The sequence below is a fragment of the Botrytis cinerea genome, chromosome 9 (assembly GCF_000143535.2).
Source record: "Botrytis cinerea B05.10 chromosome 9, complete sequence".
Classification (NCBI taxonomy): domain Eukaryota; kingdom Fungi; phylum Ascomycota; class Leotiomycetes; order Helotiales; family Sclerotiniaceae; genus Botrytis; species Botrytis cinerea.
This window is the reverse complement of record NC_037318.1, coordinates 426,191-440,342: the sequence shown is the minus strand read 5'-3', so window position 1 is coordinate 440,342 and position 14,152 is coordinate 426,191. Positions and strand designations below refer to the sequence as shown.

The window sequence follows — 14,152 nt, the reverse complement described above, 5'->3', positions numbered from 1 at the left end:
ATAGCACGTATTCCATCATAGTCAAATAGTTGCCACTTGTAGACATGCGAGGAATAAAAGCTACTTAAAATAATCCTCATAATTTCTCCCTTTTCTTCTATCCTCTCCTCTATTCCTCTCTTCTATTTCCATACCATCCCCGCCATCCCTCCTCGCACTCGCACCACGGGTAAATTCTCCACCCAAAAAGGAAGGAGGGGTCAACCGAAATCCTAATTACTAATGTTGAAGGATTTAAGCTCGGTCTTGGACCCTTGGTATAATACCTAGTACTTAGTTGATGGTGTGAGATGAGATGAACTAGGCTGCATGTGGAGAAGGATTGGCTTTCCTTGGGTTGGATTGGATCGGATATGGGGGCTGAAGGATTTTCTTATTTTTTTGCATTTTCTAGACTTGACTTGACTTGACTCGTTTCGATGCTGAACTATGCTAGGTTGAAATGGGTGGAGGGATTGCGAATGAATTATATGAATGTGTATATTTTAAACGTGGAACAAGAATGTGTCTATCTGATCTCTCTCTCTCTCTCGATCTCTCTATCGCGATGCATTTTATAAAAAATTACCAATATCAAGAAAGCAGCGAGAAAGGTTGTGATTTCTCACACTATCCTAGTTGTATAAGTACATATACATATCGAAATCCAAACTTCAACAACGTAACTGCAGCCTAGTTTTTCGTCTCCACTCTCCATTACTTGGGCTCGAGGTTTGAATTTCTAATTCCGAAACGTAAGTTTTTCTTCTCATTACGAGGAAGTTATATGTGATTGGTCCTGATTAACTGGGTGTGTTATTTTATGTTCTGTTATATGTTATGGATTGGATCGGGCGGGGAGAGGATGGGATTAGACTGGGATTATTTTTGGTGGCTGGAGCTGAAACATAATTGTGATGGATTGTAGTGTTGTAACTTGTAAGCAGGCTAGTGAGAATTTTTGTGGTATGGATTGGAGGGGAGGGGAGAATGATGAGGGGGTGTTGTGGTTATGAGGGAATGAGACGGAAAGGAAGATGAAGTGGGAGAACATGCGGTTGCGCCTGGAATGAGTGGAATAGTTTGAAGAAGAGGAGGAGGAAGGGGGTATATAATGCGATGACTTGTGACATAGTAGTGAGAGGGTAGGGGGATAGTAAAAGTCTCAAAGAACGGTTGAGGGAAGGGATTAGATTGGTGACTGGTAAATGGGGGGTGAAAGATGAGGGGTAAGATTCTAGTGAGATGTGATGAGATGAGTTGTGATTGCACAGGTGAAAGTTGATAAGATAGAGGATGGAGTGGGGTTTGAATTGGTAATAGATATAATAGTATCTAATAATCATTTTTGTGATGGAGTTCTATGTTGCTGACTTGAGTGGCTTGACTGCGTTGTGTGATGATATGTAGATGATGCGAGCGAGTGGGAAGAGAGTAGGTGGTGCCGGTTTGGAGCATACATGAGCAAGAGCTTATAAACGTTTGTGGCTCTCTACGAATTTGAGTCTGATGATGTGATTTATGTTTATAATTTAGTGATGTGTTGGGATTAGTGAAGTAGGTTATTGGAACGGAATACTCGTAGAAAAAATAGGCATTGAGCAAGTGAGACATCTTCGGACATCCTACAAAATTAATATCGCAAGTTTCCAAGTCCGGCCTAGATGAATATAAAAGAATATAAGAATTACCCAATAACGAAACATACGACGATGAGGTATGAGTGGGCGTGTGTGTGTGTGTGTGCGTGTGTGCGTGCGTGTATAATTATGCCATCGGCTTATGTAGCATGAACTCGGCGCATGTCCGTCAACCCTAACATAGATCTCAAACAACAACGTCGCCCCCCAAGATGACGATTGATTAGAGAAATCTCTTACCCCTCCTAACACAGCCCAGAACTATAAATGACAGGCTTGAAGATAATCAGAAAGGATTTCGAAGCTTATGCAGTATATGCATACTCACAAGCTTTAAGCTCTAACCCTTCCCAGAAGATTTCTGGAAAAGGTAATTCCAGTAAGCGCCGACCGTTTGTGAGTTTGGGACATATATAGATTTCGAATAACCTGAGTTTTGAGATCAAGGTAACAAAATGCCGAGACGGTTTGTGAGAAAACAACCGAGTTGAATGCTATTTATGGATGTCCGGAAGGATTTGCTTTATAAGGCAAACAGAGGCAAAATATGAGGTGCGGCTTGGGACTTGTGGAACCATGGAGAAGAGCTGTAAAGAAAGTTGGATTGTATGGCTGTATGCACGTGTGAATTGCACACAACTGTGAGTTTGAAGATGTACGCAACCATTGCAAGCGGTGAAGAAGCTGATTGAGAATGAGAATTTGGGGTTACAACGGCATTCATGTACTACTATCCCTATCATATTGGTATTCACTGGTAGTATTTTGTGAAAGTAAAATTGAATGGCAAAGAAGATCTTGCGATGTTCAACATGTGTCAATTGGGGGCGATAAACAGATATGATGATGTGGTTCCTTGGGTTGTCCTTCAAGATAATCAGTGTCATTTAGCTTTTGACTATTGGATGACTAGAAAACGAGCAGTCAGTAACTCGAGGTTGTGAGACTTCCATGCAAACCCCTTTCCCAACCATCAAATGCCGATACTCGTGTCAGGAATGCTTGGTAACATGTATGTCGTAGAATTGGGATGATCAAAATACATGGATATGGGATGTACATCTGCTGAGTTCATTGGGACATGTACTCCCTAGGAGCTGATCTAGTTTATGAAAAGAATTACAGCGAGCTTGGATTTGGTTGACGGTAGTGCGATCCTGAGAAACTTCCAAAAATGATCAGAATTGCATCATAGTTGGTCATTGGGCATCATTAGCACCGTTGAGACGAATATATGGGAAGTTAGTTTTCTTCCATTGAGAATACCCTAAATCAAAAATGGGTCATAAGGTCGCTTCCTAGGATTTTCCCTATTCTCTGAGTCTTTCATGCAGTGATTGATTGTATAGGAGCGGAGAAAGCCTTCCAGGTCTATTCTCTAGTTTTTTACACTAATATTTTGTGGCGAAGATGTATTCGTGAAGCAGCATGGGAAAGGTTTGACAGCTGAGTCCTCGGCATTAAAGCGTTGCATTCTCAAAGAAGAACGCTTCTTTAGTAACTTGGAGCCATAACCCATGCCATCCGCATTTTCCTGTCTTAAAGGTCGCAAACTACTAGTAGTAGCAGGCAGATTCATTCCGCTCAGGGGAGAGTTAATGGTTGTATATTGATAAATGGGCACGATACCCCATTGCGAGCTTTACATGAAGTGAAGAACAAGGAGTTGGGTTGGTGGAAAGTAGTCAGAGCTGTCCACTTGGACTTTAGATGGAACTCCATCTCATCTCAATGGTAGAAAATGACTTTGGATGAATCGCCACATCTTACGGATGGCACTGTAGATCTAACAACGGCATTGTATGATGACATCAATACAATTGGCTGAATACACTGACTATCCGAAGCTTCTCGAGATAAATGGAGTAGCTTCGAAAATGGGATGGAAATAGATAATGACTAGGCAGTAAAACTTTTCACCTGACCAATGAAATACTCCGACTTTTTAGTCCGGGCCCAAGTATTGAAGAAGTACTATATCTGAAGTGACGGTATGTATGCATTTAGTAAATGTATCGAAGGCTTTGTTTGAAAATGATACAATCTGACAAGGAGTACGTGCTTCTCTCAACATCATATATTGTTTATCTCCAGTTCCGGTTATTGCATTGTACCGTGCTACTGTAAATAACCTTGAGATGACATGACACAACACTTGACGGCATGAAATCGATTTTCAACCGCACTCTAAAGTTACTTATTCCGGTATTCGGAGCATAGACTTTTGAGACATACAGTAAAAAAATGCCTAGGTATTATCTACCATGAACTTAACATAGTTTCACACATAATCGTGACGTTCATGTAGATGTTGTGAGATATGCCAAACAATTTTCGATTGACACCGTTGAAGTATTAGAATTTCACAGAAGGGAAAGTACGCGATACATGGTATCGAATGGTGTAACTCTCCTAACACCTTAAGTTTCCCCTCCTTGTATCGCATGAAAAAGATTCTTACCGGGCGACCAGGGTGGGACACAGTCCGAAGAGATTCGGCCAATGGTTTCAAAGTCCACATGCATACATACCTGAGGAGTGTTTGCATTGCTGTGCTGACAACAAGCCCCGGAGGCCCATGAGTAGGTGTAGATGATGTGTAGTTAGGCAAACATGTGAAGAATACATCGGATGAAAATTTCGAAGAAAGAATGAACCGATCTGCTTCAGGGTCTGTTGGAAAAAGGTGGAATCTGTATGGGATCTCAACGCCCAATGTAGAAGCACGGGCACTTAATCCTGTTTGATCTCCTCATTTGTTCCATCTCACGTCAGAGAATACATCATAACCACAAATCCGATGAGGATAGACTTACCGTGAATCTGAAGTTTTAAGTTTAGGATATACACAGCCACCTTGCTAACTATTCCAGTCGCCAGATAGCTTCTAGATACTGTATCAGCTTCAGCAGTAATATTGTTCGGATACCATACAGAAACTGTGTTGCATGAACCGAAGCACCTAGGGACTATCCGTACGGCGTACACGGCGTAGAGCACGGTGGGTAGATGATGTTTATTATGTCGGATGGCACATTCTGAGCCCAGCTCTCACGTCTGTGCTGTGCTGTGAGGGGTGTGGTGTGGTGCGATGTGTGTCCTAACGAGGAGAAATGCGAGAAATTCTCGTCCTTGCTTTTCCTTCCTTCTTGCTTCTTCTGCTTCTTCTTCTCTCCGACCCCTTCCAACTTTGAACAAATGAGTCCCTGATCTCCTCCAAGCATCTATTTTAATGAACCTGCAGTAGACGGGAGGGAGGTCTATTCGCTGGATTGTCCGTGAGAGGAAGAAGGCAGAGCAACACCTATGAACACTAGACACTGACTTGACACCCGTCCCAATACCTAGCCAGGGACTAGATGCTGTCTGAATGAAAAAAATCGACACTCGCAAATATGACGGTCATAACTAACGGACATCCATTGCCGTATTGGGAAAGACATTGAGATTAATTTGCTATACGCAGTACATATAAGGTAAACGGGCTCGGAGAATTAGCTTGGTGTGAACGGAGCAGAAAAGCATGATGAAGATGAATTTCCCCTTGGAGTTTAGCTTTTGCTATAAAAAGCAGGCGTTCTGACCTAAATTTAAATTTGGGCGATTTGGATGATGCACGCACACAGCACGCAGCAACCATCAATTCCTACGAGCCACCGAGCCTTGCGTGGGAGGAGTGAACAATCCCAGCAAAACATGAAACGAGAGCTCGGCCACTAATCACGAGTTTTGACCAATTAAAATTAAATTCACGCTAAGATACTTTTTCGTTCGTTTTTTTCTTTTCTCCTTCTCTCATCTTCACTTATCTCATACCTCAATCTAGCCACTCGCACGTAACCCGCGAATGCAGATATTCTCCGGAAGCGACTCCATTCAGACCTCAGGATTTGGTGACGACATGGCACCACTATGTGACGACGCACATTCTTTTTCCCTCAATGGCAATTACGAAGATGTACGATGTAGTGTACCACATAAAAGATCAATAAAGAGAATTGCCATGGACCCAGCCACCTCCGATACGCATGTACGTACGCATGTGTGTGTGTGTGTTTGAATGTATGTATGTAATGTGCTATATTGCTTTCTACTTACTGTATTGTACGGTATACAGAACAGATGCTTTTCTCCGTACTCATCTGTGTCGATGATGGATGGATGTGTTGGCAAGCAACAACACAAAGCATAACCTGGCAGAAGCACGAGCTGAACACAGCGAGAACAAAATCTCCATCTGATTTGAGATGGGATTGGATATACACACGTCTTATGAACAAAAGGTAGAAAAACATACCGACTTCCCGCAAGTACTTTTTGGCCATGCAAATAACCCTTCTGCAGCTGTCATCTGTCGTTTCACAGCATAGTCACGATGGCAAGACAGCTTATTCATAGGTCAGCCTCATGTGCATTCTCCCCTTACAGCTCTTTATACGAAGGTACATTTTTGCTCCCGCGTGGCTGCAGGCATCGAACCAAACCTCCATCATCTATCCAGCCCACTATCATCTAGCCTATCAGCACATTGGCAAGTTTAGAAACGACTTGCTAAAACACCCGCACATACCACACCCGAATTTGGTGTAATTTCGTCTTTTGTTGAACGGAAAACTTTCCCCCTCAACAACAAAAAATCCCGTATCGAAGTATCGAAGTATCTTATCTATTTTGGGTGTTCTATTCATCTGCACAAGCTTGCATCGAGCTTGAGAGGCCCTCCATAGCCATCACTCACTGCCATCTAGTGTTTATCTTCATTAAACTATAGTAGTAAGAGAAGATGCACTCGGACTACCGAACTGCATCTGTCCGTGAGCTCACTGGTCAGACACTCAGTCAAATGAAACGATTGAACGAATTTCCGAAATCGACCACTAGCTCTCATATCAAACATGCCATTCTAGAAGTTGGCGAAGTTTGTTTGGTGGTTCTCCAACCTTGAATCATGCAAATCCAACAAATGTATCTCTTGACTGATACATAGAAACATTGGCCAAGTCAACTCCGTTATTGCTTCTACTCCATATGTTCCACACTTTGATTTTTCGCATCGGCTTCTCAAAGTAGCTTGTGTGGAGAATTGGGGTCAATCGTGTGTTGTGTCAATTGTGATTCACCATAACCCGGGTGAAGAAGATCCAAGTGTTCAGATGATGATCCCCATCTAAAGGAAATCTCGAAACATGGCGGACCACACTGCCACACGGCCGCTATGCATGGATCTAAAATTTCCCTACCGAGCACAAGGGCCAAGAATTCTATGGGTTCACCCATAACCAGAAAAAACTCGACCCAAAAGACCCCTGGCATACTATCGACAAGGCTCCGAAGATGGGACCCAGTTTAGCTAAACTACCCAGTCAGCATGGATCAAGTGTATAACAAGAGTATAGAGTGTGGGGAATCTTAACATCAAACACTGGACATAGTCCCGTTTTGCTAGTGAACTCAATGCACTCAATGCCACTCATGCAAGTTCACCACTTCCAGCCCTCGGATTGGATCTTCACTCCTCACTGACCTTGCTTCATATTCAGCATCCAATATCTTTACAGTACCACTTAGGGTTATGTCGGTCGCCGCCAGTTACCTCTTCTTCTGTTGTTTCTTCATCATTATCCGGTTGCGCATACCCGAAGTAGCCCTACTTCATTCTTAGTAGTGTCCATCATCTTTCTTGGCTTCGTCCTATCTTTTCTGGCCATTCATTCGCTCGACTTCGGAATCAAATTTTGTTTGTCAACTTGTCTCGACGTCAGTATATCCGAACCTTGATATCCTCGATGAAGTCTCCTATTAACAACAGTTCAACTTATAGATCAAAGGACGATAATAGAAACTTGGGAGATTCGAAAGTTGTCAAATTCTCGCCTTGCCTAATATATCGAACGTCCAAACGAGCGGATAGCTATCGTCCAAGCTGGAAAGCCTTAACGTTTCGACAAGACTTGAAGGCACAGAATTATCTCATTGTTTCCTCCGGACTTTAGGAGATCCGCAAATCAGTTCCATCAGGTTAGATGTTTGGACGATATCAACGATACACCAAAGCTTCATAATAGGTGTTTCGAACGTGTCCGATGAGGTCAATGCATTGTCGGACGTCGATCCAAGTATTAGCTTAGCCTTGTCAATTCGCAAGAGCATTTTGGATCAGCACCACTGTTTTTATACAGTATCACTCTATCGAAGTCAACCTGGACAAGGAATACTCCCTGTCAATCAAGTCCATTAGTTCAATACCAACTCTGAAACAACCTGCATCATTCAATATACTTTATTGCCACATATCCTCCTCGACCTTCTCTTGAAAGGTCATCAATCATCCTCTATATCAAATCGACAAAGACTAATATCGACTCTAAACCTTTTCGTAACTTTGCAAGGCATTGGAGAAAGGAAAATTCACTGCCAGAAGGCCTATTTGAAAGGCAAAGAAACCATACCCTGCAGCGCGGAGCATCTATCGATTGAAAGTTCAAATAATTTCATTCACTTCAAGATGGACGTGACGTCTCTATTGAATTCAAATAGCGCTGCTGCTGAGCAGCAAAAGCGTCAGGGAGAGCGATTCGTACTACCATCAAGAAATCGAACACCATGGGACGCAAATGGCTATTCACTACCAATCAATACATCAAATCATACGATTAATATCGGAGAGCCCGGTACAGGAGATGAGCTGAGTACGGTAAACAACGGCAATCCGAGAATTCACTGTTATGATTCACACGGGACGGATTCGGAAAGGTCACATCATAAATTCTCTGATAGTCGGAGCAGTTTATCTTCTTTTACATCAACAACCAACTCAACAGCCACCTCTTCTTCGAACCATTCTCGATTATCATCTTTCAGTACGAACAACAGTCATCCTATTAGTTTTTCACACAAGTACTGCAACTCTGCAGTGGAGAACTCTACAGATTTAAACCCTTCTTACTCCATTACCTCCCAAAACAAAATCGAGTCACATTCAGCACCAACTTCTCCACACAACACAAGGAAGATTAGCATCATGGTTTCTAGTCCAACAGAGAATCTAGATGCTCTAGCTGCACTAGCAGAACAAGAATCATCTCGGTCATCTCCTAAGAACCAAGATGCTCGTTCTCAAAGTGTCGTTGCTGCTCCAGGAGTTTCGGACCAAGTTGATTCTGTTAGAGAATCCGAGAGTCGGCCTGGTTCCCCGAGTGATGCTATGCTGATCAGACGCCCTGATTTGCCACGTTTAAATACAGATACAAGCGATAACGGTTTCGAGTCAGATCAGTAAGTTTATTCTTCAAATAATAATTTTGATCTGATAACTATTTCAATCCAATGTTATTGTTGGTATCAACTTGTGTACTTGACTAACATGAATTCAGCAGTAGCAATTTTTATCGCAGCGTTCCTACCGAGCCTAAAAATGGTGCTATGAATCCTACATTGCATAAAAGAAATATTTCTGCGCCAATTTTGCGCCGACCAAGTCGTGTTCCATTATCTGGCGTTGGTCCTATTCCCGAACTCACTCCACCTAATTCAACCCGTCTCGCAAACTTACCATCACCATTGGATGATGATGAGGATGCAGAAGGTGATCCAGTCACACCACCACCAGCAGATGGAACCGATGCAGACACTCCTCCGGAGTGCATGTATATCACAAACTGCGACACGGGATCGCAACCTCGCAAAGCTATCTCGCATATTTTCGGCCGCAATAAGATGTGCACTAGATTGATTCCACAATCTGTTTGGGTTCATTATTGCCGCAAGCATTACCAACGCTCCCGTTATCGTAACCCTAAGGAGTATGCCAAGTTACAATGTGACTTGGTCCAGCAGCAAATCCGTCGTGTTTACGACTGGTCTGCACAGAACCAACGTCGTGGTGAACCCGGTACTATCAAGGATTGGGGTATTGCTATCAGAAAGCGTGAGCAGAAGCGTTTGGATGAACTCAAGGGCTCTGGTCGAAAGAGACGATTCGATGATGAGGACGAGGGTGATGATGATCAAGGTCCTCGTCCACCAACTGCTGTTCCGGATTGGCTCCTCTCTGTCATTGGATCAGGCTATACGACTGAAGAAATTCTCGAAATCTTCAACCGTCTTCATCAAGAGGTCCTTGACGACCTCTTGCCATGTTTCCCAGATATTGAAATCTTGCCAAACATCACTGTGGACCAAGATGAGCCTAAATCCCCAAAGGGATATGCCAAGCGCAAGGTTTCTTCCGCAGGTCACAAGCGTTCCCAATCCCTTGGTGTAGGTGCGATGAAGGCTCAAAATTATAGTACTCCTTTAGGACAAGATCGTAGAATGAGTCAACCAGTACAATTTCAAAGCCCAAACACTGGAGGAGCCCCTACATACAACACTACCTTGAAGCGTCGTCGTCCTAACTCAAACGATGCTAACGCTCAAGGTTTGCAATTCACACCCGTTCCATCGAGTTTTGAACGTCGCCGCTCATTCCAGCCCGCCTTCGCTAACACAGGCTTTGATCGCATCGACGAAAATCATCAATCCCCTGCTGTTGACAATGATTTCGAATTTCCAAGAGGTCGTACACATGCTCGCGCTTCATCTGTCTATCAATCACCATTGGTTGCACCTGTTGCTCGTCCATTGGGAATTCATCAAAACCAAGTCGAAACTCAAATTCAGCATATGGAGACTGGCTACGGCATCAATGGCGGAAACATGGGCATGAATATGGGTATGCAAGGCCGTGCTCGTCCTTCACACCAACGTTCCCAATCTGATATGATGGTTGGTCGAAATGCAATGCAACAAAACATGATTGTTCCAAACCTTGTGTCCTCCCAAAACTTTAACAGCAATGTCGAGTTCTCTACTCCCCAATACCAACAATCAAGTTTCGCTCAGATGAATGATCCCCGTCAACAAGCGCTCCGTCAAAGCTCTTACAACATTCAACAACAGCAACAACAAAGTCGTCGTCAATTTGGCCAACAGCAATTTGTTCAACAGCAACAATTCCGTCAGCAATCTCCAGCTGGTAGCAGCGTTGCCAACAGCCCTATCGTAGGCCCAGTTAGTCAAGGCAGTAACTTCTCTACTCAGCAACGCTCCCAATCAACTGGCAGACGCGCTCAACAGAATCCTCAAATGAGAAGCAATCAGATGTATGAGGATAATATCACCAAGCGCCGCCAATACGAATAAGGCGATTAAGTCTTATAATCTATTTCACATTGATTTTTGATTTTGATTCCTTTCGGTTTTGGGGCGATCTTTTTGGGATGGGCGCATACAAATTGTTTTATGATACCCATCTGCACACTTAAATTTGCTACTTGCCTTATCTGCTCCACCCTCTTTAATTATGGTTCTTTCTACATCGAACTATCGCATTCACTCAAAAGCTTTCTCTTGTTTGCTTCTGCATTATTTCCTTTGCAATGAAAATCACATTCTGATACTTACTGTCTTTTCTTCACTACTCTCCTCGAAACCCCATTCAGACGATGACAATCAGCCAACTTTTCTAATTACACTGGTACCACATTGGTTGTCACTCAAAGATATCTTACAAATTTTGCAATTTCAGAGGGGATGGTTCAGATTACGTCTGATTTCTGAAGAACATGAAAACTTGCTTTATTTCATCTGGACGTGTTTCGTCAACAGTCAACATAAACATCTCAAGTTCTTTGATGATAGATATCTGGTGTCTCCTTCCTATTTTCCTCTGTTTTCTTTCTTGGCTCTGGGGTGCAAATTTCAGAAAAAGCTTTTCCTTTCTTTCTGCATGGTTTTATGAGAGGGTTAGATTGAGGGCATACATGAAATGAATGGATGATTGATGGGGATGGGCGTCAAAAATGCATGGTGGAGTATGGATTGCTTGATGATCAACAAATCGGACATATCAGTTCAGTTCACTTTCATTGATTCTTAATTTGTTTTGCATGCATGGTCTTTCAGCGGGTAGTATTCGGTTCATGATTCTTTTTTTGAGTGGTGGGACTAGCGGCATAACAGTACTTGTGACGAACAGAGGAATGATAGCATTGCATAGCATAGGACATACGAATAAAACCCCCATCAGGTATATGATGTGTAATTAATAGATAGGTAGATAGTGGAATTAAGAATTCTTGATTCAATTTTTGGGCTGCTTGATTGAGTGAGTGATTTGCATGGAAGTTTGATCATACCTTAACTGTGAGGAGCGGAATTGCAGAACGGTGGATGGTTTTGAGTAATGACATACTCCATGTGAATTTTGTAGATAACCCAAAGAAATCGATCTCAATAGAGGGGAACTGAGATGGAATAGAGTTTCTGGGCTCACATTATTGACTTTATTAGCAGTAGGTTAACTCATGCGGAAGAACATTCACGGCACATGAAACGGGACGATCGAAGTGGACATTTTCCGCCACAGCATACGAATTGCAAACTCAAAATTAACAACAATACACGGAAGGCGAGGAGATGTTTCCTAGACTACACACTGTAACTCGGATAGTTTTATGCAGCTCTAAAATAAAGGAAAGCTTCCCGCCCGGTGCTAAGTATGTGCGCGGGGAAATATCTCCGGGGAGAAGGAAGGAGTGATGAACTAAGAGGGTATGATATCGAGACACCAAGTATTTACTATTTCTACTAGTGTACCTCGAAGATACCAAAAACTTCTTTAGATTCAATAAGTGACAGATAAATATCCGAAATCGGGGTCTAGATGGATCTTTTGTGAATTCGAGAGAACCTTTCTGTGACGTATATGTAGGCTATACTTTGCGAACGTCCATCGATTCTTGAATGGTTTCTCGTCACAGCATTGGGGTAATTCGTCAAAGTAGTTCTAAACAAACTTGATCAGGAGATTAAAAACCAGAAGACGAGGATCAGACCAGAAGATGGATAGCTAGCTTGATAATTCGTCCGCTCGGCTGATGTTGTGGGGGCGAAAAGGGAACGAGAATGTACGAGGATATGTACATATACATACATGCATCTGATAACGACTTTGCCACTAGTGTCCAGATTCAAATTTGAGAAAGTTCGTCAGTTGTGGATGGGAGACTGGAGACTATAATGTAGCGTTGTGCATGTATGCAATGTGATATCCTATCAAATCCTAGACTTTTCCTTGGGTGCTCAGGATATGTAAGTCAATGCTTCCCCTCTTCACATCTTCGCCTCGACGGTTTCTGTGAATCTGCCTTGTATAGCCTGAGTTGCAGTACAGAATGTAACTTACAATACACTTCACATGGTAGAAAGCCTCGAGCGACTTTCCTCCTACACAACACCCCGCTAGTTACCAGTACAAAAACCCGATATTCCGGAGATCGACGTGTAAAGTTTGCTCGCTGATCTGATCATTGATATTAGTTATTTGTATTTAGCAGCAGCCTTGTGACAGTTCGAGATGAGCTGAGCTGGGCTTGAGTATACATAGGTGTTACGTACATCTCTATGCAGATGCGGGACTCCGTGATAATTGCGAATAGAAGCAAACAACGATTTGGCGGAATACTTGGTTGTTGTCCCGACACTATTTGATGGATAGATGTACAACGTTGTGGAGGAAGAAGGATGTCTTTGCTAGGTACAAAACAAGCTTGACCTAGCAAGGAAGGCGTCGAACCAGTTATTATTCTCCGGTTATAATCTTGAGTTATTTGAGAATTTTGTTGCTAGTGAGGGGGAAAGTACTACACAAACATCGTTCTACCCTGATTTCATCCATTTATCCTTGATGTCTATCACTTCTCTCCTCACTCTTTCCTCGCTCTTTCATTCCTTGTATTTCATCAGCCCCAACCTAAAGCAACTAAGCCACAGTGGCTCAGTACATTACACGTGAATATCACGTGCATATCTTAGTAGACCCAGCGGTTAAAAGAGCCGATATAGCGGGGCCAACCAATCGAAAGAATCTCGTCTAAGATCTGTCAAACCATGTTCATGTTTCAGAGTGCGTCGTACAATCCTGGTTTGTTAATATATCTGACGGATATTATTTCTCCACATTAGATTAACTTTTTTCTGTAGAAACGCCGGGTCTGATGATTTGGATGAAAGGAAAGGAAAGGAATAGATTCATTTGGATGATTTGAATGTGGTGGATGATTGGAATCATGGATGGAAATATATGAGGGGGGGTATATGTTGAGATATATGAACTGGTGAAAGGGACACGGACAGGCGGTCCGCCGGCGTATATTCTGTGTGTTGAGGAGGAGAAAACAGGAATTGAAGTTGGTGATTAATGGTTGGCTGGGAGGATTGATCAATGTTTTCATGGGTTGTTGTCTAGAGCTTAGTGAAGGGTTAGATATGAGGAGGGGGATTCATTAAAGTTGCCTCGAAAGCGAAGCGATGACAGGTAAAGCAACTTATCGCTAATCCTTCACCTACCCCTTCATTCAAATATACACAACACACACTTACTCCTATCCAAAAGAAACAAACACGTCCAATATCTAACATCCAACATCCGAATTCCGAATTAGGATTCTAGATTCCCCGTTTCGTTTTTTTCAATCTTCTATCCAATGCCA

At 42.7% G+C, this 14,152-nt stretch overlaps 1 protein-coding gene across 2 annotated transcripts; it reads left to right on the top strand.

Annotated features, from left to right (window-relative positions):
- Positions 1-5,377: 5,377 nt before the first annotated feature.
- BCIN_09g01160 (hypothetical protein) lies at positions 5,378-11,745 on the top strand. 2 transcript variants are annotated; one of them, XM_024694909.1, is made up of 6 exons: positions 5,378-5,388; positions 5,446-5,902; positions 5,964-7,093; positions 7,160-7,376; positions 7,441-8,894; positions 8,993-11,745. In XM_024694909.1, exons 5-6 carry the CDS (start codon positions 8,125-8,127, stop codon positions 10,800-10,802), a joined length of 2,580 nt encoding a protein of 859 aa, XP_024550701.1. In that variant the 5' UTR covers positions 5,378-5,388; positions 5,446-5,902; positions 5,964-7,093; positions 7,160-7,376; positions 7,441-8,124; the 3' UTR covers positions 10,803-11,745. The 2 variants fall into 2 exon arrangements, with proteins under 2 accessions (XP_024550701.1, XP_024550702.1); XM_024694908.1 differs by having other exon boundaries at positions 5,964-7,376.
- Positions 11,746-14,152: the final 2,407 nt, after the last annotated feature.